The sequence below is a fragment of the Macrosteles quadrilineatus genome, unplaced genomic scaffold (genome assembly GCF_028750875.1).
Source record: "Macrosteles quadrilineatus isolate MER2022 unplaced genomic scaffold, UCM_ALF_1.0 Scaffold_5__1_contigs__length_97177068, whole genome shotgun sequence".
Lineage (NCBI taxonomy): Eukaryota > Metazoa > Arthropoda > Insecta > Hemiptera > Cicadellidae > Macrosteles > Macrosteles quadrilineatus.
The window spans coordinates 67,392,970-67,419,065 of record NW_026542598.1 but is presented as its reverse complement, the minus strand read 5'-3'; the positions used below and the strand labels follow the sequence as shown (position 1 = coordinate 67,419,065).

The window sequence follows — 26,096 nt, the reverse complement described above, 5'->3', positions numbered from 1 at the left end:
TACTTTAAACGTGTTTGCCCTTAATTGTATATGAGGTTTGTAGTTGTAACAATTGTCTGCAAATTTCTCGTTTGTTATGAGGGAACTGTCCAATTGTGTTGTAATAATTACCCCCACCGGTCAAGAGTGGTTTAGTCCTGTTGTTTCAGTTAGTTGCAGTTATAGTGTTTTTCTTCTCTCTGTTCCTCTTTTCTCTACAGTCTGTACTGCACGGTTCACTCCAACGACTCAAGCAGTTTAGTTAACGTTCTGTCGGCTCGGCGTCTTCTGCTGTGGCTGTCTGGCTGTCATTGACCTGTAAATGTTTGTGTAACACAAACATTATATTATTAAAATTTTATTATACATTCTTGTTAGTTAGTTTTATTACTGTGTTATTATTAAATCTTAAATATTAATTTGATGTAATAGGTTCCCATTCTAAACATTATAGTCATAATTTTGTTTTACAAATGTAATCAAATAATTCATTACTTAAAATAGAATTTAACTTATTTTCCTGTACACCTAACAGAACCAAACTAATTTTATTTAAGCAGTAATACAAATTAATAGGAAGACGAATCCAGAGTGCTTGATTAAAATAGGTGAGTTCTGAAAATAGTAATAGGGATTAATTTAGATGGTTGTCTAAAATGTTAAACTGCCTAGGCTCTGCATTTATCCTGCATGCTACTTCAGTCCCAACTCCCAATACCCTTTAGGTTAAAGTCTTGTAAGCTTTCATTTGATGCATGCTTTATTGCTTTATTTACAGGGTATCAATTGGATTTGATTCTATAACAATAGGGTATGATAATACACATTTTATGAGATTTATTATCATCATTTCTAGGCCAATATAGCCATGTTGTTCGGTTATGCTACTTTAAGTTTAGTTTATTTTATTTTAGCTTAGTTTAGTTTATTTTAAGTTACTTTTTGTAGGCAGTCATTGATTGGATATAGTTTTGGTTCGATACTAAGATGGAGTCTAGTGCCAGAGTTTTGCCTTATGTTTGACTTCTAGTTAATGTTTCTGAAATAAGTTGATTCTGGTCAGTTAAACTTACCAAGGCTTTGAGGAATCACACTTAAGTTATTCTTAAATTTGTAGGCCTATCTGTTCTAAGTTATTGGCATTTAGGCTATTATTTTTTTTGTAAGGACCGCAACAAATTCCTACTCTTGTCAGGTACCCTACTATAAGTTACCTTGGTTTTTAGATTGTGACATAAACAAGCTCAATTGCAAATATGGTTCATGTTCAGTTCACCTAGTATTAGGACACATTATGGCTGCACTTTAGTTTACGTCCTACACTCATTCGAATAAATATATCGATCGATATATTGATTATTTCATTCGATATATCAAGTTTGGTTAGTTAGGTTAAAACCCAATCTAACTAACCGAATGAAATAATCGATATATTGAATAATCTATGTATCGATATTTTTCATTTGAATGAGTGTAGGACGTAAACTAAAGTGCAGCCCACATTATTAGTGAGCTAGTAAGAGGCAAAATCCTAATGCTAATTTTAATGATTGTTGCCGTTACATCTAGGTCTTTTTAATCACAGTTTATTGAGCAATATAGTGGACTAATGAAAGCCCAATGATTTCAGAAAAATGGTTGTAACAAATATTTGCTGCTTGGGAGCTGGCTATGTAGGGGGTCCAACCTGCAGTGTCATAGCATTGAAGTGCCCAGACATCCGGGTAACCGTTGTGGATTTAAGCCAGGAACGGATTGCCCAGTGGAATTCGGATAAACTACCAATATATGAAGTAAGTTGTAGGCATGATTAGTTGTTTAATTCTATTTTGTAGACATTTTTCCATCACTAAAAAACTAAAAAACTTAGGTTTCATAGTGTTTTGAGATCCGGAATCCAATCCTGTAAAAAAGTTTCATAACTTTTCAAAACCCTAGCTAGGTGAAAGGAACCTAGAACACGGTAAGATTACTAGACAACCTGAAAAACACGGTAGCTAAGACAACAATTAATCCCTCAAAAAAGCAACATTTATTGTTTGCAGACTTGTAAGGTTTCTTTACGGTCTAAGGTTGGTTATCTAACTGGTTATTTTATTGATTCTTTGTACTAATTTTATGCAATGAATAACAATCATTACCTATATAACAATAATAATTACTTATAACAATCATTTTGTGGGCCTATATAATTTGAACTGTAGCCTATATTGTGTTTGCACAGTCTCTACTGCATAATCCATAAATCCCAAAGTACCCGTGAACTTTTGAGATATAACCACAAGTCGCACCCTCACAAACCATATACTTAAAATGTTCGTTATGACAGAAACCTTGCACAAAACTATCCATTATTTCATAAATTGCCCTTTAAGGTCGTAATTATTTCTAAAGGGAACTTTCCATAAACCTAATGTTAAAAATGACCCAGCTGTAATTATTTGTAGGCCTATGTTATTCATCAATTTATTACCTTATTAAAATCAGGTGTGATTATTTGTTTGTATTACTGTATTCTGTTTTGTTTATTTCAGCTTAACTTAACCAATCAATAGTTTTATTAATACTTATGAAGCCCGTGGGTAACAGCTAGTTTTAGTAAGTAGTAACACAAAAAAGGTTGTTAAAGTTAGTCTACTTCAAAATTGGGCACATTTAAACTTGTAAAATAGTGAATATAAGAATAAAAATCAATTAATATAGTAACTATTAATCAAGGCTACTATGTCAATGACGTCATATTTTGAAATTTACTCGTTGGAGAATAATATGCAATTACTTTATTGTTACCTATTTCAAAATGTTTACATGTGTTTGTTAGAATTCTGAGCAGTTAGTTGTCAACCTTAGTATGTTAACTGGCTTATCAGGGCCTAACTGTTATCAACAACTGTATGGGTGGTGTCAAATGATAAGCGCTACTAAATTCCCAAAGGATGTAGTAAAGAGTCCTCAACAGAATGTAAATATTCAAATATTTATATTTTCATTTCACTCCTAAAATGATTTAAAATTAGATAAAAAGTCTAATTTTATTTTTATTCAAATTACTGTCCTTATCATGTGTTTCTTCCCATAAAAAAATCATTCTTGATATTAAAATAAATTCCTACCGTTACTCATTACAAAGTTTCTAGTCATGGCTACTTAAAAGTCTATTAAACACAGTAATTAGATTACCGTAATTGTTTGTTACTCTAACAATATTTTATCCCTCAAAATTTGAAAAGTAACTTTACAATTAATTAGCCTATATTTTTTGTCTATAATCAGTGTTTAAAATTTATAACTTCAAATGTTTGTTTTGATGATTGATTTGCAATATATGGTACATATTAAGTTTATTAATAGTCAAAGGTTAACAGTTTACATTTCTGTTTCAGCCTGGCCTAGATGAAGTGGTCCGGAGGTGTAGAGGGGTCAATTTGTTTTTTACTTCAGATGTGGAAACAGCAATTATTGCGGCAGATCTCATTTTCATTTCAGTTAATACTCCTACTAAAGCTTTCGGCAATGGAAAGGTAATGGTTCCACTCCAATTTATTGCGTAACAACTATATTGACATACCCTACATGATTAATTTCCTATTGTTTAACCCCTTTTATTTTGTACAAAGTAATTGTAATTTTTTTATTGGGGTACATTGACAATCACACATCCATATATCCGTTTTAGCTCCATATCTGGTATTAGCTTTGTGATTACCATCATGGTTTCAACCCTTAAATTATCATGATAAGTCACAGTATACATATCAATTTCATAAATTTGCCGACATAAGTAGAAAATTAACCTTTTAAAAATTTAATGCCATGTAATCAGCTGATACCATAAGTTTGTGTAGGGTCGAGCAGCTGACCTGAAGTACGTAGAAGGAGCTGCGAGGCTGATAGCTGAAGTAGCCACAGGTCACAAGATTGTCGTAGAGAAGAGCACAGTGCCCGTCCGAGCAGCTGAGAGCATCATGAACATACTGAAGGCCAATCAGCGACCAGGAGTGTCTTATCAGGTAATTCAACATGTCTTGGGTATTGTTTTGAAACATTTTCATTCTTTGTTTTCAACGTCAGATGTGTCTGACTTTTCTTAGTTTGAACAAAACGTCTGAATTGGGGACATCCCAACTTTGGAGGTTAGGATTGATAAAGAAAATCATGGCCATGTATCTAAGTTGTTTTCATTTATGTCTTTGTAAATATTTATAGGTGTTTAATGTTTGTACAAATTATACCAAATCAACAATATCTCAAGTAAGAGAACTTGAGATTTTTAGCTAGCCTATGAGACAAAGGACTGACGATAACGTTTCGACGTAGAAACCTAGGTCTCCGATAAAATAAATTGGATCGTAAGGTAAGTCTTAGATTTAAATTAGTTCCACCTCGCTGAAGGCAAGGGGGCTCTTATCTCCTAGTTCAAGGTCGACTCGCAATAGCTGTTTGTGAAAAACAGATGTCCAAGCTCGCCCTACACATTCATCTTTCCATTTTATTTTAATTGCTTCTACCAGTTATCCAGCTGTGTTGCCAATGCGCTGACATCCTGAGTTTCAAAATTTATTGCTAAACCATGGGTTTCCCCAACAATTACCCAAAACCCCATATGCATGTGCACCAAAATTTGTGTGTTTTTCAATTATCTGTTTTGCTAATAACTCTTATAACTGTACAAAACAAAACATTTGATCAATGTGTTATTTTGATTAGTGAAGAGAGCAAGATTAAACTGCATTAGTGTAACGAGTTGTTAAACTGATATAATAATCCCTTTGATGGTGATTGATTCGACTTATCAGGAGATAAAAACATCTAATTTGATTTGCAGCAAATAAAACTTGTAATAACTTTACTTACAAATAACAACCAACAATTTTTGCATGAGCAGCTTATAAGTGTAATAATGAGATTTCTTGACCCTCATTAGCGCACTGTTTGTAAGGAAAGGGTGTGGTATTGGCTATTATCTTTGACTATAGAGCTTGACCATTCCCATGTTCAAATTGGTGCTACATTTAGAGTCAAAATGAACATCGCTGATTTAGCCTTTGAGACAATGTGTCATTGTAAATAACCAATTTCTGTTGAATACATAAGCTTTTTTGTAAAAAAAAAAACATAAAAAAAACAGATTGGATGACTTATTGTAAGCTATAGCATATTTCATGTCACATCAACTATCTCTCTAACAAAAGCTAAGAGGGAAGATAGAATTGTAGACAGTAGCTCACTATGAGTACTACTGTTTTACAATAATAAATACACTATAATAGCTACTACACCTGGTCCATATAGATGGGATGTCTACTACAGTATCTGAAATTCAACGCTGGTACATTTAAAATGAGACTTGTCCTTGTCATCAAGGATTTGAAAATTACATTTGTAATCAAGGGAGAATGCTCTATGAATCTATGGTCTAAACAATCATTCTGTTACCTGAAATTAAAAATTTATCTAGGTAATTTACTGTTAGATCCTGTCAAACCCAGAATTCCTGGCTGAAGGGACGGCAATCGAGGATCTTCTGAATGCTGACAGAGTCCTGATTGGTGGTGACGAGGACTCGGCAGAAGGCAGAGCTGCGATCGAACAACTCTGCTGGGTCTACGAGCACTGGATACCTCGGAAACACATCCTCACTACCAACACTTGGTCCTCCGAACTGTCCAAACTGGTAGGTTTTTGTCTTAGTTCATAGATTTTATTTATTTATTTATTTACTAGCTGTTGTACCCGTGCTTTGCAACAGGAAGAGGACAGAAAATGCAAAAAAGTTAATAGTACTGCACCCTGTTGGTAAACCTTATAACTTTTTAATGCTATTTATTATCATAGAACCAACTTGTGTAGTTGAAACAGCTGACAAAATTCTTTTATTCCTTTTAAATATGATTACTCACAAGGTTAACATGGGAAATTTCAGAGCCACTGGGGCGGAGCCCGAAAGGACTTTTGAGATAAGAATGCGTCTATATGTTAATCGGGAATGTGAACTATCATCACACCAAATTTGAGCCCGATCCGACCAGTATTTTTCGCGTTTACTTGTCACAAACATACATCCATAAATCCATACATCCAAACTTTCTCATTTATAATATTAGTAGGATAGTGCGTTCAAACAGCCGTGGCACCTGAGGGATTAGGAGACTCCAAGGGTTTCCATGGGGTCTCCTAATCCGTCAGGTGCTGTTTGAACGCACTATAGTGGCTTGTAGGGGCCATAGCCCCTAATTTAGACACAATTTTCCATATGAATGCAACTCTCCATTTCACAGTAGTAAGTCAGAAATATATCAATGAATTTGTCCTTAAATTTTAAAACAGGAAGGCACATTTCCCGGAATCTCTTTTTGTTTAGCGCAAAGCGACGCAAAAGCCATTGATTGCACTGTTGTATTGCCTTATGTTTTTTAGAATCATGGTCTTTTAGTTCGGAATGTTAATGAGTCCATTGTGGTAACATGCGTTTTGCAGGTCTTCCCCTTACCTGTCTAGTTAATTCACTCATTAAAAATCGGAAAACAAATTAAACGAATACATTTCATTTTGAAACATTGTTTAACAACATTGACTTTCGGAATAAATGTAAACATTGCAAATAAATAAGTAACAGCTGATTAGAATGCAGACGTTTTCCACTTGCCATGCTTTCCTTATGGTGAATCTTTTACGTTATTTACAGTCAACGGTTCAGCATAAAAAAGTAGCTCAAAATGATGGCTCACAACACCATCTTCATATTTAAATAATTGATCACATTTCAAAATGGCGGATCCAAGATGGCGGCCGAAAACAACACCCGTCATAACCAAGTGAAAATAGGTTGACAATGAATGGTGGTGTATACTTATCTTTTTATAGCACTATTTTGAGATTACGTCTTAGTTTGTAAATGCACAATGTTAAAATGGGCAAAAAATAAAGTTATAAAAAGTCCTCATAACTTTAGAACGGATCAAGATTTTTAAAAACTAATTGCGGCATTGTAATCAGCGTAAAATTCTAGTTTGAAATAAAGGATAACAATCCTACCTTTACGTTAGAAAAAATTTATTTATGGAAACATCTTAGTAAAAATGTAATCAGACAAGTTGAAATTCACTTAGTCTGCAGGTTTGCTGCGGCGGGGCTACTAATACTTTTATTTAGGTACTAATGTATATTTCGATACTCATTGTCACAGTCATTAATCCATCTATGTATATAAGCTAATGAGGATAATGAACTTTTGAGAAAACTCTATCCTTGAACAAAAGTTCTTGATGCTTTGAGTACCGTTACTGGAAATTGTAAGCTACTTTTCTGTGTACATGGTGGTCGGATATCACCTTTGGGGGACGGCCCGTCGGGGGTCAGAAGAAAATCTTTAATGACAGCCTATGTTGAGTTGTACATCATTTTAAAGGTCTACTTCAACTGAAAACAATGCCGCAAACCGCACTTCCAAAGGTTGATCCTGCGCAAAATGGCAGATGTTCAAAGATTTTCAAAATTAGCCAATTTCTTTAAATTAAAACACTTTTTTAAATCTTTAAACAACTGTCATTTTTTAAAGGATGGTCCTTTTGAAGTACGGTTTGCGGCATTGTATTCTACTAATAAATACCTTTAATTTGATGTGCATATCGACCTATGCTTCCATTCAAGATTTACTTCCGACTCCTTGTGGGCCGTCGCCCTGAAGAGTTATTTGGATCACTGAATGTGAAGTTATGGGGATCATTTTAAAGGGAATTTTAAGCAAAGAAAAATGCCGCAAACCGTACTTCAAAAGGACTATCCGTTAAAAAATGACAGTTGTTTAAAGATTTAAAAAAGTGTCTTAATTTAAAGAAATTGGCTAATTTTGAAAATCTTTGAACATCTGCCATTTTGCGTAGGATCAACCTTTGGAAGTGCGGTTTGCGGCATTGTTTTCAGTTGAAGTAGACCTTTAAAATGATGTACAACTCAACATAGGCTGTCATTAAAGATTTTCTTCTGACCCCCGACGGGCCGTCCCCCAAAGGTGATATCCGACCACCATGTACACAGAAAAGTAGCTTACAATTTCCAGTAACGGTATACCAAATGTGGTTGTGATATCGTTTGTCGTTTAAAAGTTATAAAGTCGTCCTAAGACTTAATAATTGTCACCCTGTATATACTGTAATATCAGTTACCCGGCACGCGTTGCTGCGCTTAACAACTATTATTTTAAATGGCAAGTTGTTCTTTACGATGAATAATAAAAGTGTATACCAAAAATAAAAACAGCAATTTTTAGTTCTTTCATTAGGTGTATAAATGTATAAGTTTTCAGGCGTTGTTTGTTATTCTTTCAATTTATTACCTAAAGTGTGATATTTTGTTTGTACTGTATTCTGTTCTGTATACTTCAGCTTAACTTAACCAATCAATAGGTAGTTTTATTAATACTTACTTAATAAGTCAAACGGGGTGAAGCCCGTGTGTAACTGCTAGTTATTCAAAAATGTTATTAAGTTACATAAACAATTTTACATTTTATTGGTACTTAATAAATAAATTACTTGATTGGTTTGTGAATGAACTAATAAAAATAGTCTGCTAAAACCTTCCACACCAATTACCTGCAGCAATCCTTATAGCAGCACAAACTACAGAATACTACAGTGTGTTAGAAGTCCGTGATGTAACATATGTTTATAATGATCATTTACATCATTCCATGCGTCAACCTGAAGCCTTAATTACGCCAACACACTTGTTACATCGAAAACAAGGAAAAGTTTGCACTAAACATCGTCAACATTCGAATCAAGAACGATATTTAATGCTTATAGATTAGAGTGAAAATCAAATCGGGCAAATGGAAATTCGCTTTTCAGGTTTGCTGCGACAGGGATATTATTCAGTTCCATAGTACACTGCCTTTAAATTTTTACACTTACCATTGACTAAGTAAACATATCAACTTTTTTTAAATTGATTTTATTAACATAAGAACACTGTGTACAGCTTAATGTTATCATATTGTCCTTGTTTTAATTTAACCAGCGGCGTAGAAACAAACACAATTTTTATATGGGAAATTCGCTAAAACAGACCATCTCTTGTTTTAAAATTCCTCTCAAGAAAAGAGGGGTCCCGGCACATAAAAATAAAATAAAATCATAGAGTATACACTATACATTGTACAGTTTATGTATCTGACTTTTGGTTTAACTTTCGCTTCACTCGCCAACCTTTAAGAAAAAGTTCATGGTACAGATGGAGATAATTTTAAGTTTGGTTTCTGATCAAAATGTTCAGGACGCTTTGCTGTTTACTTCCAGATTTCTTGCTCCACCAACATAAAACAACTTCAACCTGGCAAAACAAATATTTATACCAACCATTGCTTGTCCACTCCTACAGTAATTCAACCAAAGATTGATTCAAAACATTTATAGTTTACCTTGTGAAGGGAGAAAAACGTTTAGTCAAACTCAGCACTTTCAAACGTAATTCACAAAATACTTCAAATTTTACCATAGGAAGGGGTACTTGAACCATGCGTGAATTCAATTGATCCAATCAATGGTCTAATCTCATTGGTCTACATATGTGGCAATTTGTATGAAGTTAATTCTAACGTTTATGTAAAGCGGTGTAAACCTTTCAAATCTTTTTGGATACGGCGGGAATCGAACCGGTACCTCCAGCACCGATGGCCACAACGCTAACCACTAACTTAGCAACGTCAACAGATTTTTAGATTGTTTAAAATTTAAAGGAACAATCAGTCACTTAAAGAATGGGAATAACCGCTTATGCGTTAAGCTGATAATATTGCGCAATAGTTGTACAAAACTTTCTCCTAAAACAAAAACCATTTGACCTTGCCCCGGCGCCGGGCAGTGCCCCTGAGGCAGGAGGCTGGTACATCATGGTACGGACCTCGCCAAAACTTGTTTTATTTTGACCAAATGCGTCACCCATTCGTGCCTCTCGGAAATCTTCAAGGTCAATTCACATTCTCTTCGAAAGATTTATTACCAGATAGATTTGTAACTATTTCGCAAACTGAGCAAAGGGTTTTCAGTACGAAAACGTGTAAGGTTTTGAAGAAATATAGATTACAATTAATTGTCAACAACACTTTTATTTTGCACTAGCTGTGTGCCCGTTCTACGCACGGGGATCTTATTGTAGTCAGTTATTGAAACCTTTTTATTAAGAACAGAATTTGGTTTGCATATTTTCAGATATGCTGGCAAAACTATTATACAGTATATAAACCTTCGCAAATACAGTATCTGACAGTTTCAAGCCAAAACAAATGCTTCGAAATTAAATGTAACCTGGGTCGTGTTGGTCCATATGTTAAATCCAATGATTAAACTAAAAAATGCTTTATAGATCTATGAGGCATAGCCCTAATGTAGACCTATAATTGAAAGTTACCTTCCACAATGGTTAAAAGTATTTAAGGTACTACTTCAACCTCCCAATTTAACACTTTATTCGTGTTGACATTTTCATTATAAAGGTACTTTTGTCCTTTCCGTGAAACACTGAGAAATAAGGACATTAATGCTTTACTAACAGACATACACACAAAAATACAGAACTTAATTAGGGGGTTTGCTACGCTTTAAGCATAACAAAGTACTTGTAAAATTAGTATCTAAAATATTTTGTTAATGTCATCAAATTTCATCATAACAATGTATATTTGCTTGGACCGATGATGACCCGAAATGACGGCTTACTATATGAAATGAAGACGACTGTAATTTATAGTAAATATTACCAAAATAGGCCACGAACTATTGATACATAAACAACGTAAAGTGTTTAAACAATTCATTATGGTTAGCTGAATAAATGTTTTACTAAAGTGTGTTATCGTTTTCTTAGCATAAACTAACATTTTGGAATCAAGAAAGAAAAAGCAAAAATTGTACAGTTAAGACATCAATTAAATTGAATACGCCTGTAATAATAAATAAGGTGCAACACCAACGATAACTAATTTGTAAAGTACAGTGATGTGTTGGTACTTAAAAATGATTCTTGCTACTACCAACAGTACCAACGGTTCTAAGGAATAGAACCGGTACCAAAAACCAACGTTCACAGTTGAGAACTATAGTACAGCCGACCAATTATATGAGTTAATCAAGTCCCGAGGTTATTGATCTCTTGGTTTTTGATTTTCTCGTAAAACGTTTTAAAACGGCAATCAAAGTTATTTCCCAATAATTGCTTTATTTGTAAACAACTTTTAATGTAAACTTATCAGTGTCAGTTTAAAAAAAAAAACAACCTCATACAAACAACTTTTTGTTATTTAATAGATTAGGCCCTACGTACCTATTCTCTAAACAATGATTGGTAAAGGCTATCTAATAACATTAGAAGGAAATGTGACAAAAATCACACAACGTTGGGTTTTTGGACGTTTGTAATTTTATTTCTTAAGTAGGTAGGCCGTGTATTCTAGGGAAAAGTACCGGTATCAAGGATCGTCGTCGAACAGTTTGTTATGAATAATTGGGTAGGCGTACGTACCCAAGAGCATGGCTGTATGGTCCAGCGATTGCATCACACGGTGAGTAGGTACTATTGACTATATATATATAGTCAATGGTAGGAACAGAAAATAACACATTAGAAAAGCGAGTTTAGCATCATCCGTAAACCTCTGTTACAATCAACCACTGCAGTTGTGATTTTTTACTTACCACTTTACACAACCGCCATTGAAGCGCCGTGTCAATGAGTGGAAACCATATTTCTAAGCCATTGGCGACGATCATTATTAAATTTAAAGTTTCCCAGCCGTATACAACACTGATTCAAGGTCTTCTGGTTACCAAAACTCAAGAACAATTTATACACAAAGAATCTCTGGTTCCTGAACTGGATGATGCCTAGTTACCTATTTAATTTCATTTACACGGTTACACTATTACACTATATTATTGCACTTTCGATTAATTAAATCCGTTATGTAAGAAAAACCTTTTTAATCACTTGGGATTTACATTCAAAACGTGATTGAAAAAGGTTGCGGTATTTGTAAACAACATTTGTAAACATATCAGTGACAGCTAGGAAAAATAATCTTGATCCGAACAGCTGTTCGTTATTATGCATGATGATTATGCAATAAAAATTGGACGAAAACTTGACATAAATCGCACAAAACTACATTTTTGAACGTTCGTAATATTATTTACAAAGTAGTGAGGCCATATTTTAATGGCTAAAGACAATCTCGCCAATCCAGTGAATACATTAAAATGACTTGGATCTTGATAGGTACTCTTGTTTTCCAGGAGAAGATAGCGTAAAATGCCATCTTGAGTGTTACCGTACAGACAAAGGGAAAGACAGACAGACAGAAATTGAGATAAGACTCGTTTCTGCTTATTTAATGTATAAGACGTAAAAATAACCTAAAAATATATAATTCTGAGCAATGTACAGACAAAACTCTAATTCTATTTATATAGATTACTTGGTACAGCACATATACAATGAATTTATAATACAAAACAAGCCTTAAAAAAGGGTTGTCAGCAGCGTTTCTTATAATACTAATTGTTTTTTTCCATCTTTATCTTGATCTTGAGTCAGTGTGAACTATTAACTGTACAAAAATATATTTCCTACTTCTTAAACAGTAACAAATTTGGCTTATAACCATTTTACATTATTACAAACAATTTAAATATTGAAGGGGCAAAAAAAACTTTAGAAAAATCAATTAAATTCAAAATAAGAACAAGTGTAAATGCAAGGAATCTTCTTAAAATTATTTAACATGAGTATATACTTTAAAACAGATGATTGCTATTTGCACAACATTGTGTTTTTATGAGCAAAGTTGGCTTCATGGTGGTTTTCCAATGAAGGATCTACGATTATTCTAAGCTAAGCCATGATATCTGCCCCTAATTGTAGAATGCCGACGTCCTAAAAGTGTAACAGTTTTTTTTATCATCAGGGCAATGTAATCCCAAGTTACACACTATTAGGCCAAGGACAGAAGCACAGGTTTGCAACAGTGGTATTTCTAGATTATCTACAAGCACTGCTAAATTCCTTTTTGATCAATTAACAACACTTCGTTCATATAACTGCTCTTAGAAAATTTCCAACTAGATCTGAATCCAACTTAAAGAATTCATTATATGTTCAAATTCAAGTTATTTAATACAGATTGTATTGATGTGGTTTCAGGCAGCCAATGCGTTCCTAGCTCAGCGGATATCAAGTATTAACTCCCTATCAGCTGTGTGTGAGGCTACTGGCGCAGACGTGTCAGAGGTGGCTAGAGCAGTTGGCACGGACACAAGAATTGGCTCAAAGTTCCTTCAGGCCTCTGTGGGTATGTGTTGCCCATTGTATAATATTTCCTTGCTAATGTCTGAAGCTTCTACCATGGATGAAAAAAAAAATGTTGAAACATGACCTTCAAAAAAGTAACGATAATGCCATCTTTCCAATTGAGGAAGATACTTTTAATTTTGCTACAATCTCAGGAGATGATGATCATGACTTTACTTGTGTGATTATTACAACTTTACTGTTACTGTATTGAGAGTTATGATGTTGAAGTCTTTATCTAATTATTTATCTCGTCAAAACCAAAAATAACCTAAACCGATAGCAGATAAAACCAAAAACTTATAAATGTTACAACTGTTTCATCACAACTTCTTATAAATGGTCCTGGGTAAAGAAAAAGTTAGTCTTATTCTGTGACAAAGCTACAGTCAAGAAATCTCGCTCTATTTTACTCACTTTAACCTAACGTTACACTGTAAGAATGTTAATGTAGTATAGGTAACAGAATGTAAAATGGTACCTATATATTTTGTATTTATTTTCTATATTATATATATTTATTTTATATATTTATATGTTTTTGGTCCAGGCTTTTTCAAAACATGAGTTGATTGGTTATTTCCTATGAGGTAAATTATTTGTAAAAATATTTTTTTTTATGCCTGCACTGGCCATTGTCTACATTTTGCTAATTATTTTTTATACAGTAACTTATAGTCTTCATTTTTATCTTGAATATTAGATTTGTTTCATAAATTCATAGATAAGGTTAATTTTTCATTGCCGTTGGGCGTTGACACCAATTCAAGGACTATCCTTTCTTAAACAAGTAAACATAATCGTTATCCACCCAAAACTCTGTTTTGTAATCTTTTAAAAAAATTAACTACAGTTTTATATTGTGTTTTAAACCACTTGAAATATTGGAATTATTTCAGGATTCGGTGGAAGCTGCTTCCAGAAAGACATTCTCAATCTGGTATACATCTGTGAGTGTCTAAATCTACCAGAGGTTGCTGCCTATTGGCAACAGGTGAGAATAGAGTTGTCTCCATTTAAATAGTTATTAGTTACACATATTTAACACATGATATTTTTCCTACAGTCACTCTACAAACTGGGCTTCCTTGCACGGATTATAGAACAGAAAGCCTTACTTTGGCGCACACAAGTATTCCAACCAAACAACGCAAAAACAGGGTGCTTTTATTATGCACGTAATCCAAGTACGCTTGGAAATAGGTTGGCGACACTTAAAGATATTACGACTACGATCAGCTGGTGCAACGTTTCCAATTTCGTTCAATGTTTGTATTTAACCTAACCAAACAAGTTGTGCAGTGTTTGAAAGTCTAATTATTTTTATAGTTTTTTAAAGGAAAAAAAGCAACATGGCTTTGGAATAATTATTGAGGAGAAAGTAAGGATACACAACTAACTCACCTGAATAAAGAAGTCTCAGGAGATCAACAGAACACAAACACATTAAACTGATATTTCGCCCCTTTCAGAGGCTTCTTCTTCAGAGATAGAAGGTAGAAGGTGGACCTACCTCATTCTACCCTATATATTATATTTTTTGTGTGTTACAATCAGTTATTTATTTTGACATGTTGCGAGCTTTAAAAAATTCTATGCTTGCAACCAAACCATAGGAAGCCTATTTTGTTACTTGAAGCAGTTGAATTGAATTTCAGGTGATTGACTTGAACGAGTATCAAAAGTCTCGGTTCACAAACAAGGTGATCACTTCGCTGTTCAACACGGTGACTGACAAACAGATCGCAATGTTGGGCTTTGCATTTAAGAAGGATACCGGAGATACGCGCGAGTCACCTGCAATCCATGTAGCAAAGACATTGCTAATAGAAGGCGCCAAGCTGCACATCTATGATCCCAAGGTAAACGAAAGTGGGCAGATTTCACCTTATCCGTTTACAAAACTCGTACATCCGCTAATCCAAACCCTACTAGTTCTCACCATCTGTCTGTATTTAAATTAAAAGACAAAGTTTTGTGTTCTGAATTAGTAACAGGGGTATACAGTAGACTGATAAACCAGGAAATTTTGTAGAGCTTAAAAAAAGAAATAATTTTGTATATTGAAGCGTTGTTTACGCCTAACGGTTACATAGATAATTAAAAAAGTTGAAAAATTGTAAATTCCCATGTTTTACTTATGGAAATAAACTGTTGTAGTTTGTTTGTTTATGCATATATTTTAATCAAATTTAGCAATGTTTATTTCATACTAAGCGATCAAAATTTCAATGAAAAAAACCTCAATACCTTCACCTTCACTGTAGCAGCAAACCTAAGTACCGGTACTCATTAAAATTAATGTTATTTAAATAGGAAATAAATCAGACAATTTTGAGGGAATATTTTAGTAGAAATCCAGTCAGGTAAATGGAAATTCACTTAGTCTGTAGATTTGCTGTAGATTTGCAGTATTGCTGCGGTATTTTTACATGTTGCCATTGTTGATTTATAAAAGTTTTTATAAGCAGCCCTAATAAATGTAATGTTAAATTAATAAAAATGTAAAATCATTCATTGTATTGAAACATTTTTTTCTTCACACACAAAACTGATACTTAAGCCTATAACCCGAAGTATTTGCGTTTATTTAATTTTACGTCTAGAAAGAGACGATCCTGTAAGTGGTTTAATTGATTCTGATAAATATTTTTTTAGGTGGAACACAATCAAATAATTGAGGATTTAACTCAATCAGAAGATCCTGAGAGGTTGAAGAAGCAGATAACAATACACAAGGATGCTTACTCTGCGACTAAAGGCACCCATGCTATTGTGTTGTGTACGGAGTGGGATGAGTTTATGGTACGTAACGTAACATCATCTTTGAAACTGACAATAATAATAAATTCTATCTTTAGTCCACTTTATTTCATTGCAAACTTTTCACAGACATATACTAATTAACCCTTTGGATGCCAAGAACTTTTGCTGTTTTCTGTGCGAGAACGGCCAGCTGAGTTTCCTGTGTGTAACCATCAGCTGCCAGGGCTACTAGCCATATGACAACCAGAATTGCCAGGCCAAATCATGTGATTTTGCAATGTTTTTAAAAAATAACTATAACTTCCCTTATAATATAGATAGAACCTTATTTCTTTTTTTGTTTTAAAGATAAATATGTGCTCTAAACGTTGATATATATTTAAACTAAATCTGGTCAAAAATTTTTTTTACAACTAATAAAATGATATAAAATAAAAATTTTTATAAAAAATATTTATTTTTTCAAACTAAAAAATTTTGTCTAAATTTCACTTAACTTATTAACCAATACTATATTTCGATTTACTATGTTGTTTTGTCATAGTACACCAATTTTCATTAATTTTGGCCAATAAATAATAATAAAAAAAATATTTTAGAAAAATAGTAGTGTTGTTGCAAAAATCTGTCATTATAGGCCTACACCCTAAAATAAACATAAAACTCAATAGCGTCAGGCAATTACATGTCGTTTTTTGTATTTTTTATATTTTTGTTGCTGAAATATAATGAACATTAAGAAAAAAATAAAACTTAAGGAAATGAACAACATAAAAAAACATATTTTACTTACATATAAGTGAAAGCGGCTCAAGAACTGGAGAACAAAAGTTTGGAAACTCTTGAGGTAAGTTCACTTAAAATCTTGAGAAACACTAAATAAAAGTAAATTCACAAAAACAAAAATGTCAAGTCAATAAAACGCTTCCTTAATATCTACTATTTACATATATTACATTTTTGGTTATTTTTTCGAACTAAAACTTGCAGTTGTGCAGCGTGACACAGTCCAAGTGCAGACCTCTCTTACACTTGACGCAGACAGTCCTGGAGCGTCTCCTCTTCCCCTCTTCGTTTTTAGATCCACTGCATTCAATACAATCCTTTTCCCTTTTTCCATCTAACTTTTCCACTCCACACGTTCGATTTCCTTGCGGCGCATCTCCTCCTCCGTTCTCACCTCGTGCTTGATTTTTTTCTGAAAGCCAAACATCTGCTAGTGATTCAATGACAGCTATCTGGAATTGTAGTCTGGACATTGGTTTGTCTGTATTCATTTTATAAATTACGTAGCTGTTCAGGCACATTCTTCCAAAAATGTTAAATACAACTTTCTTCCAGTGCTTCATTGTCCTCCTCTCGTCCAAATAAGTGTACAACATCTGATCTGTGCCGTCGATGCCCCCCATCCCATGATTATATTCGTATACAATTTGGGGTTTGTTTTTGATGATAACTTTCCCAGATCTCCTAATTGTATATCTTACGTTTTTGGCTTTGGCATTAGTTGACATTATTATAAACTGTGTCCTATTAGTCGGTTTTTCTCTATATGCCATCTGTAGGATTGGCCCTTTTCGGACGTACACCTTCTTCCCTACATCATATTTCCCTCGAAGCTGTCTGGGAATACCTTTTCTGCCAACTCGCACGGTTCCGGTCAAATGGGTTTCATTAGTGTACAAAAACCTAGCCAGCTTAGTTGTTGTAAAAAAATTGTCCAAATATATATGGAAACCTTTCTTCAAAAGGTTTCCCATTTCCAAGAGCTTTTTGACAACAGCATAGCCGACACCAAACTGATCAGAGACACTCCTATCTTCGAATGCAGCTCCACGGTAACAATAAAATTGGAAGCAGTAGTTCGTTACAGCGTCGCACAACACCCACAACTTGATGCCCCAACGATGATGTTTTTTTTTTTGGGATATATTGTGTGAGGGCCACTCTTTTCTTCGTACCAACCAACGACTCATCTACGGATAGCTTTTGATTAGGGGTATAGAAAAAACGAAACATTCTGTTGCAGTGGTCAATCAATGGTTGAAACCTTCCACATGGGTCATAGCCTGGATTCCCTTGAGGCACTAACGTGTTCGAGTCGACAATGTGGAAGAACTTTAGCAAAAGCTGGAATCTGTTCCTCGTGAACATATTAGAAAACCATTTGATGTTTTGGGACGAAGAAACAAACCAATAGCTTGGAATGGATGGCTTTTGGTTGATGCCCATATTCAAAACAACTGAAAGAAACCCCTTCATTTCAGACATGGTCACATCCACCCATTTCTTGACTCGACTGTTTGGTGACAAGTTATTTCCTCTTGATGCAATAAACCTTTGGGCATATTTGTTTGTTTCCACAACAAATGTGTTTATCAAAGTGGCCGTGAAAAATAGATCGAAGTATGAAATCGGAGGACTATTACGGGGGGGGCAATGTTTTGGCCCGGACAGTTCATTGAAAACAAACGAATGTTCATATCCATGGTCAACGTCATCAAACACTTCTTCCCAATCACTACTTTCTGGACTTTGTGGACGAATTTCTGGATGGCTACCTCCTCTATGACGGCCTCTACCACGCCCTGTAGCTCTTCCTCGTAGGTTTGAACAGCCTCTTGAATTAGTTATAGGAGGCATTACGGGTGCCGGATCATCTGCATCCTCTTCAGAGTCATCCAAATCAGGCCTTGAAAAATGTCCATCCGTGGAGGTCCCGGGGAGGTTCAAATCAAAATTAATTCTTGGACGAGGCAAGGATAACTGGAATCGAGGCCTTGGAGTAGTACTTGGGTCATAATCTGGGTCCTCGTCCGTGTCGTCGACCATTTCGTCACTACTCTCAGTCCCAGAAGAGTCAATGTCATCTAGTGATTCGACATCACTATTGTCATTGTTGACATCATTCACATTCACACCACTTTCACACAAATCACGTATAAGCGTTCCCTCACTCACAGGAGAATGTGGCCGTTTATTAACTAGGCCTATTCATTTTGAAACAAACCACAGTAATGCTCGGGAAACTCACAATACAATACTGTATAAACAAACACAAGGCACGCTGGTTTACATTAGCCTAAGCCATAACCTAACATCCAAAAGCATAATAATAATAAGGTATTCCCGCTAGATTGACAAATCACATGTTAAAAAAAATTGGTTCCACGCAGTCTGAGAGCGGCAGACAGCGTGACGCCCAATGCCACAGCCATCCGTATAACCTCAACACTCGTGACTTTAGAATGCTATACGAAATTAATCCGCTCTTTTTTCGTTTACCAACGCATATTTTTCAAGTACTACAACTCTTTAGCTTTAATTTGAGTTGTGGTAAGAACGTTTACTGTTAAATATGCGTTTGCTACAATGAATTAACAAAATGCCGATTAGATCGGCGGCGGGCATTTCTCGCGCAGACGCCAGGCGCCGATGTCATCGGCAGCTGGCATTTCTCGCGACGGAAGGCGATGCCGATCACATCGGCAGTTGGCACTTCTCGCGATGTAATTAAAAGCCGATCTAGTCGGCTTTTGGCATTCAAAGGGTTAAATGATTGTCATGTGTTATTTTAAAACCTTAGATCCTCAAGGGTCGTTCAAAAAGTGTATAAGGTTGTTGAATTCAACTAATGCTGTAACAATCGTCTAACACCTTGGGAAGGTAGATGTGTTTATTTAAAGTGTGAATGGGAACAGAACAGTTAAATGATCAGTATTGTGGTTAGAAGCAGAGTCAATGAGTTCTGCCTTACCGCTCTTCTGGTCAATTTGTTGATTGCTTAATATGAGACTCAGGGCTTCAATGGATTCAGCTGTGAAAGGAGGTTGTTAATACTAATTAATATATTTATGTCATTTTACTATTTGTAGGCCTATTTTGATTTTACAGTGTTTTGAGAGGTGGCCACAACCAATAGTATTAAAAAATAAATTAGTCTAAAGCAATGTAGCAAGAAACTTCACCCCAGTAATCAGAATATACATACATTTTTTAGTAACCCTCTTTAATAACATGCTTTTATACATTTTTTATATCTTACCTACATAATGCCAAAGACTTCAAGATTACAAGTCTGTACGTTGATCTAAAGGCAGTGCCATAGTATAAGTCATGTGGACAAGCTAGTGATACATTACTGCAGGAGGCGGGTCTCAAACTAGCAATGTATGATACACTACCACTAAGCTACCATGTTTGCTACTGTAGTCACTTGATATAAAATAGAATAAAAGTCTATTCCAAAACAAACTACATCACTCAATTTACATCTTTAGCAATTTCTTCCAGGACCAGCCATTGCTGATTTTGATTTTATAGAGAAAATAAAATTCTAAACTCTGTTTTTCAGGTACTAGATTACCACAGGATCTACAACAGTATGATGAAGCCAGCCTACGTATTTGACGGTCGGAAGATTCTTGACCACGAAGCTCTGATGAAGATCGGATTCCAAGTTCACACGATCGGAAAGCGGATATCTCGAGGGTTGAAGAGATCGTGGGGGACGAGTCAGCATCTCCAGTTATAAGCTAGGTTATAAACTCATGACATTTATTGTACTAAGTGCAATAATCAATTAACTAAGTGTATGTAACTGCAATAATCAGGGCTGGGCAAAAGTATATTTTCTCAAATAAGTGACAGTGAGAGATCACAGTTCCAATACATGAGCCTACGATTGTCTGTACACTTCTGCATCATGTGTAGGCTTGAAGACTGCACTAATGATAAACGAAAATTTGGAAGACTTGATCTTTTCTTATGACAGGATCAGGAAAATTTACATTATGGTCTACCCGCTACCAGGGATGACTTAAATCTTAATTTTTACATTACTAGATTATTAACTTCCAGTGGTCCTGGAACAGTCTGTAAACCTCAAGGCTGTAGGTTGTGGAATCGGCAAGCCGATTCTAGATTCACTTATTCAATGTTGTGGATGAGCCCCATTACAGAGAATTAAGATATAGTGGATACAAGATTATGGGACAGCCATGCGCTTTTAGCTCTGCTATGTTGGGGCGGAAAAGTACCAGTATCGAGACTGGAAGAGCCCAAACAGATATGGCTACATAGTATTGTTGTACAGCAGTTGTAGTGCACAGGGTCTTCCTATAGCGTCAGCGCTATAAATGCGTGATGGTGAGGGGGGAAAGGAGAGCGGGAGGGGACGACAAACAGAATTTGCACTAGACACCAGAGGCTACACCACTTAAGTGTTCCATTGAATGTATGTATACCCTGTTTCTTATTTCTCTGTGGCGCTATATGACAGTCTGGGGAAGCAGGTTTAAAAGTCTTGCAACAGCATACAAAGGATTCTGTTTAAAAAAATAGCTGCTACAAAATATTGCACATGTGTAGCCATAACAGGCTACTTTAAAAGGGGCTGAGACTCGTGGTACCAATTGTTAAAACATTATGTGGGTTTCTGTTGTGGTATCCAATTATTTTTGTCCCCAAGTTCCCTTCTGGACCAGAACCATAGATTATACCATTGACAATTGGATACTGAAGTAGACATCACATCCTTTGCTGTCACAAATTTTTAATATTAAAGAGCATATTCGTGTGAGCCACTCAGAGAATGTGCGATTGTCTAAAATTCTCCTATTTTCTACACTTATTTTTTGTTACCAACTGAGTTGATGGGGCCATAACAGTTGCTGTAGCTCACAATAAGTCATTCCATTAGTTTGACTTGGTAAAAAAAGTTTGTGTATTTGATAGAAATCAATAATTTAAATCAGTACAATAAATAATAAATAGTTGGCTCACATCAACTACGACAATTTAGTTTTTGTTTTAATAGGTGACAACTTCAGCTTGGGGATGAATTGTCTAGTTGTATCAATAGTCAAAGATTAAACATAGTTCTTCATAGATTTATCTCTTAATATTTTTACCTAAGAGGTTTGCAACAATTTTTCTTTGGCACGTGAGTGAAGAACCAGTTCTAGAATGAACTGTGATGACAGATGTGTGGATGTACTGGAACATACAACTCTGTTTGACAAGCTTCTCAATGATAAATCTTGGATGTATTACGGCAAATTAGTGGCAGACTTAAAACCGTAGTATTCATAAGTATTTTTGTGAAACATTGGTTTTTTTCAATGTAGAGACCTTCATTTTGAGACCATTCAAGTCACATTCCCAACTGTAAAAAGACAGTCTAATCTACAGTTAGTCTAAACATGTTTAATATCTTACAACATCGAGCTATTTGGTGATGTTTACAGATTTTATTTATTCTTTCTTTTATGTGTTGTTGTTGTGATTTCTTACCCGTTGAATTGAATTAAGTACAAAAATCAAGATTAGTCTTATCTGGAATTAAGTAAACTTAAATATGTACTATATAACAAAATTACCTTCAGAAAGAAAAACTTAATTTTTTTAATTATTACAGTGTAGGTTGAATTACTATGTTGAAAAAATAAAATAAAAAAACTGATAAATATTTGTAACGGCTGGCAAAAGTTTCATCTGGTCTTTTAACATGTTCGCTACCGCAATAGTACTAAATTTTGCATTCATATGGACCAGCAACACACATTTGCAACGGCCGGTTTCTATTCATAGACTGGTCATTAAATAGACTGACGTCGCATATTTGCATCGGTGTCCCAAGGTTATTAAAAAGCTTATATCTTCGTAACGGTCTATTTGAAGGCCCTTAATTCTCTGCAGTGGTCTACAGGGATGTCTTTCGCATATGTGCGTCACTTGGTCTTTGGATATGATGATTCGGGACGTCATAAAGATAGTTGGCAAAACTGTTTTTTACATATTGCTGCACCACTGGCCCGCAGTCTGCTTGTACTGTTAACCAAGTGACACCCGGTCTATGTGTGTAATCTTAAAATGTATACCTCGGGTCGTGGCAATGGCCGCAGCGTCGCAAATTTATGGCGATAGGTAGTGAACGTGTTAAAATGAATTCATAAAGCTATTTGAATCTCACTACACTGTATCATGGTGAGTATAAGGGTGGGTAGAGGGCAAGGGACCCAGGTCCCCCAAAAATTATGAATATGAAGGGAAAATTAGTACCATAATAGATATTTTTTATTATTTAATGTCAAAAATATAGAAGTGTCACCTTGGTAAAGTAAAAATGACATTCAGCGTAAATTACCTTCTAATTCTAAATAAATGTGGTCAGTAAAACTGAGATAAAGAGCGGGTGCCTTAGTTAAAATTACTTCCTAACCTTACATTATTCTAAGGCCCCCTCTTAAAAAAACATATTCCTTATATTCTCCACTGACTATTACTTATTAGATCAATAATTTAATTAAGAAATTCAATTTTTAGTACAATCTTTATTTAATTTATTGAGTAGGTAATGATTTTGAACAAATATATTTCTATAAGAAGCATTTTCCTTGATCAAATGTATTAGGTAGCCTATATTTATTCCTAAGATCTTATTTATTGCAATGTGTATGATGTTTAGTTTTAGTTTTGTTTAATATGTTTTGGTTAAGTTATTTCAAGGAATGCACTACACAAATAAGATATGATGAACGGTACCAACAAAAGTAAATTTATTTAGTAATTATAGAAAAAATCTTTATTTACAGTTGTCATGAAAAATTTAATTTTGTTCACTTGAATTTGCTAGCAAAACATCTGATTTCTTAACAGTTTTAAAAAATCTTATTCTCATTTTCTAAGCAGCCGATTTACTATACTCACTCACTCTAAGAAGCCTGGTTTACAAGGGGCAAGTACGGCGAGCGAGTCAGTGTGCGAGTTGCCACTCGTTTTTTAACTCGCTTGTTGTTGACATGCAGGCGAGTCGAGTATCGGGGAGTGGGTAAAAAGAGGTCAGTTGAGAGAGTGAGTCTACTAGTTTAGTTGAAAACTGAGTTGCTCGGTCCAGTAACTTCCCCACCACCACGATTTGCCCGCAAAACAAAAAGGAGAGTTTAATGTTGGTTTACTGTCCAATATGTTTTATTGCGAGGTTAGTTTAGTAGTCAATGATTCAGTTGACCGATCCTTGCCCTTTGTTGCATTGTTTTATTGTACCGTATATAAATCTAGTATCTACTCTTATAAAATTTAGTTTAACAAATCTTTTTACAACTAAATCTACTCTACCCTATGTAAATGTTGTTGTTTTCACCTTCCACTTTGGTCAATTTCGTCACCATTTCAAAGTTAACCACTGAATTGAAGTGATGATTCAGTTCAATTCTAATATTTAATCTAATTCAGTGATGTGAGTTCTAAATTCAGCATTATACTCTTGACGTGCCATTTTAAACTCAAACAACATTTTAACACGAAAGCTAGGATATCTGCCTATGGAGTACCCTACACCAAAGAGAAGTTAAAAAAATACTTCTCTGCGCATATTGCCCTACTGTCCCTGTCCGAAATAGGGATGCGTTGGGACAGTCTATTGAAGTAATTGGCGAGTTGAACAAAATTAACAACTGGGCTTAGTAACTGGGCTGAACAACTCGACCGTCATACTCGACCCGTGTAAACCAGGCTTGAGTGACAACTAAAGAAAACAAAATTCAGGCCTACCAATTGAGGAACAAATTATTTATGACTGCAGCAGTTTTTGAGCTAGAAATACAACGGAAGGTAGCACTGGCACAGAAACTCTGCTAGAAAATCGAGACGCTGTAAAATTTGGTTATGATGGTTATAAGCAAATCAGCACATTGGCTCATTTCTTTATGTATGTATAATCCCATTATCCCCTTGTTCAAATGTAAGTACAAAATGTACTTTATCCCTTAGTAGAAATTGTGGCCAACATATCACGATTCTTTCATTCTGTTGTATCTCTAGCTAAGTGAGATAATGCTTTTTTAACCAGTTATTTTTCGTTCATGAACAATGCAACTAACCAAGTAGGCATATGTTAATTATTTGTTTGCAAAATAGTGCATTACATTTACGTTTTATTAAATTTGTACCTATAAGAAGTTTTACCTGTCACAGAATAGCAACTGTGGACAAAATGTAATGTACGATTCTTGAACAAAGAATCCTTCTCAAACTTGATAAGATTGATAATGCTGATGTGTCTAAAATTTTCTCTTGTTGAAACAGTATCACCTGGCCAATCAATTGCATAAATAACTATTGTCGTCATTTTGATTTTATCTCTCTTTAAAGAAGTTGTTTGACCAACAACCCGAGTAATAAAGTTTATGAGTAAAATGTATAATATTTATACATGAACATAAGTGATAATTTTAAAATTTCACATTAAGCTACCAAATATTTCCTTTGTAACTGCATATACTCATTAGTTAATACTCAATTTTCTTTATCACAATGTTCTTATGAGCAAATTTTTTTACGTACATTTTTTAATATGTAATTATTTACTTCCAGATTAATACAACTTTTCTGTTATTGTTATTAGTTATAATATAAGAAAAAACTATTTCAAGGCAAATCATTATAATATTGACTATTAATATATAGGATTTACTGTATATACATGTTTGAATAACCATAAAATGGTATACACACAAAAATAGTATCACTTGTACAGTATTTGTATTAGGTTATAAAATAATCCAGGATTAGTTCAATCGAGGTTCAAAAACTTTCTAGCACTAAGATTATATTGTTGGAGTTGGAATAATAGTCTATAAGCGAAATTAAAAATCTTCTATTTGTGTACTTGTATAGGGCCTGCTTTTAATCATGGTGCTATTATTTTGTTTCCATTGTTATTTATTTTACTTTGTAAAATGTTTTGTGAGATTAAGAATGTATTTGAGTTCTAAAACTGTTTATTTAACAGTCTTTTATTATAAGGTGTAGTAGTAAGGCGTTTGTTTATAAAATGGACGAGTTTGTAAACATTATCTATTGGCGAAGACCATCTTTACAACCAAACCAAAGATTCCCCCTCTATGGCTGAACTAACTGGTAACTTAATATATTATGTTACTATCACAAAAAATTAGTGTTTACCGGACATGTATGTTCGCCTAGAGCTTTATTACCATACAATT

At 34.5% G+C, this 26,096-nt stretch overlaps 1 protein-coding gene across 1 annotated transcript; it reads left to right on the top strand.

Annotated features, from left to right (window-relative positions):
* Positions 1 to 287: 287 nt before the first annotated feature.
* On the top strand, positions 288 to 25,399 carry LOC128994534 (UDP-glucose 6-dehydrogenase). The gene is made up of 10 exons (XM_054419150.1): positions 288 to 587; positions 1,610 to 1,772; positions 3,363 to 3,500; positions 3,825 to 3,989; positions 5,453 to 5,653; positions 13,177 to 13,324; positions 14,223 to 14,317; positions 14,982 to 15,185; positions 15,982 to 16,128; positions 20,444 to 25,399. Exons 2-10 carry the CDS (start codon positions 1,614 to 1,616, stop codon positions 20,621 to 20,623), a joined length of 1,437 nt encoding a protein of 478 aa, XP_054275125.1. The 5' UTR covers positions 288 to 587; positions 1,610 to 1,613; the 3' UTR covers positions 20,624 to 25,399.
* The last annotated feature ends 697 nt before the right edge of the window (positions 25,400 to 26,096 follow it).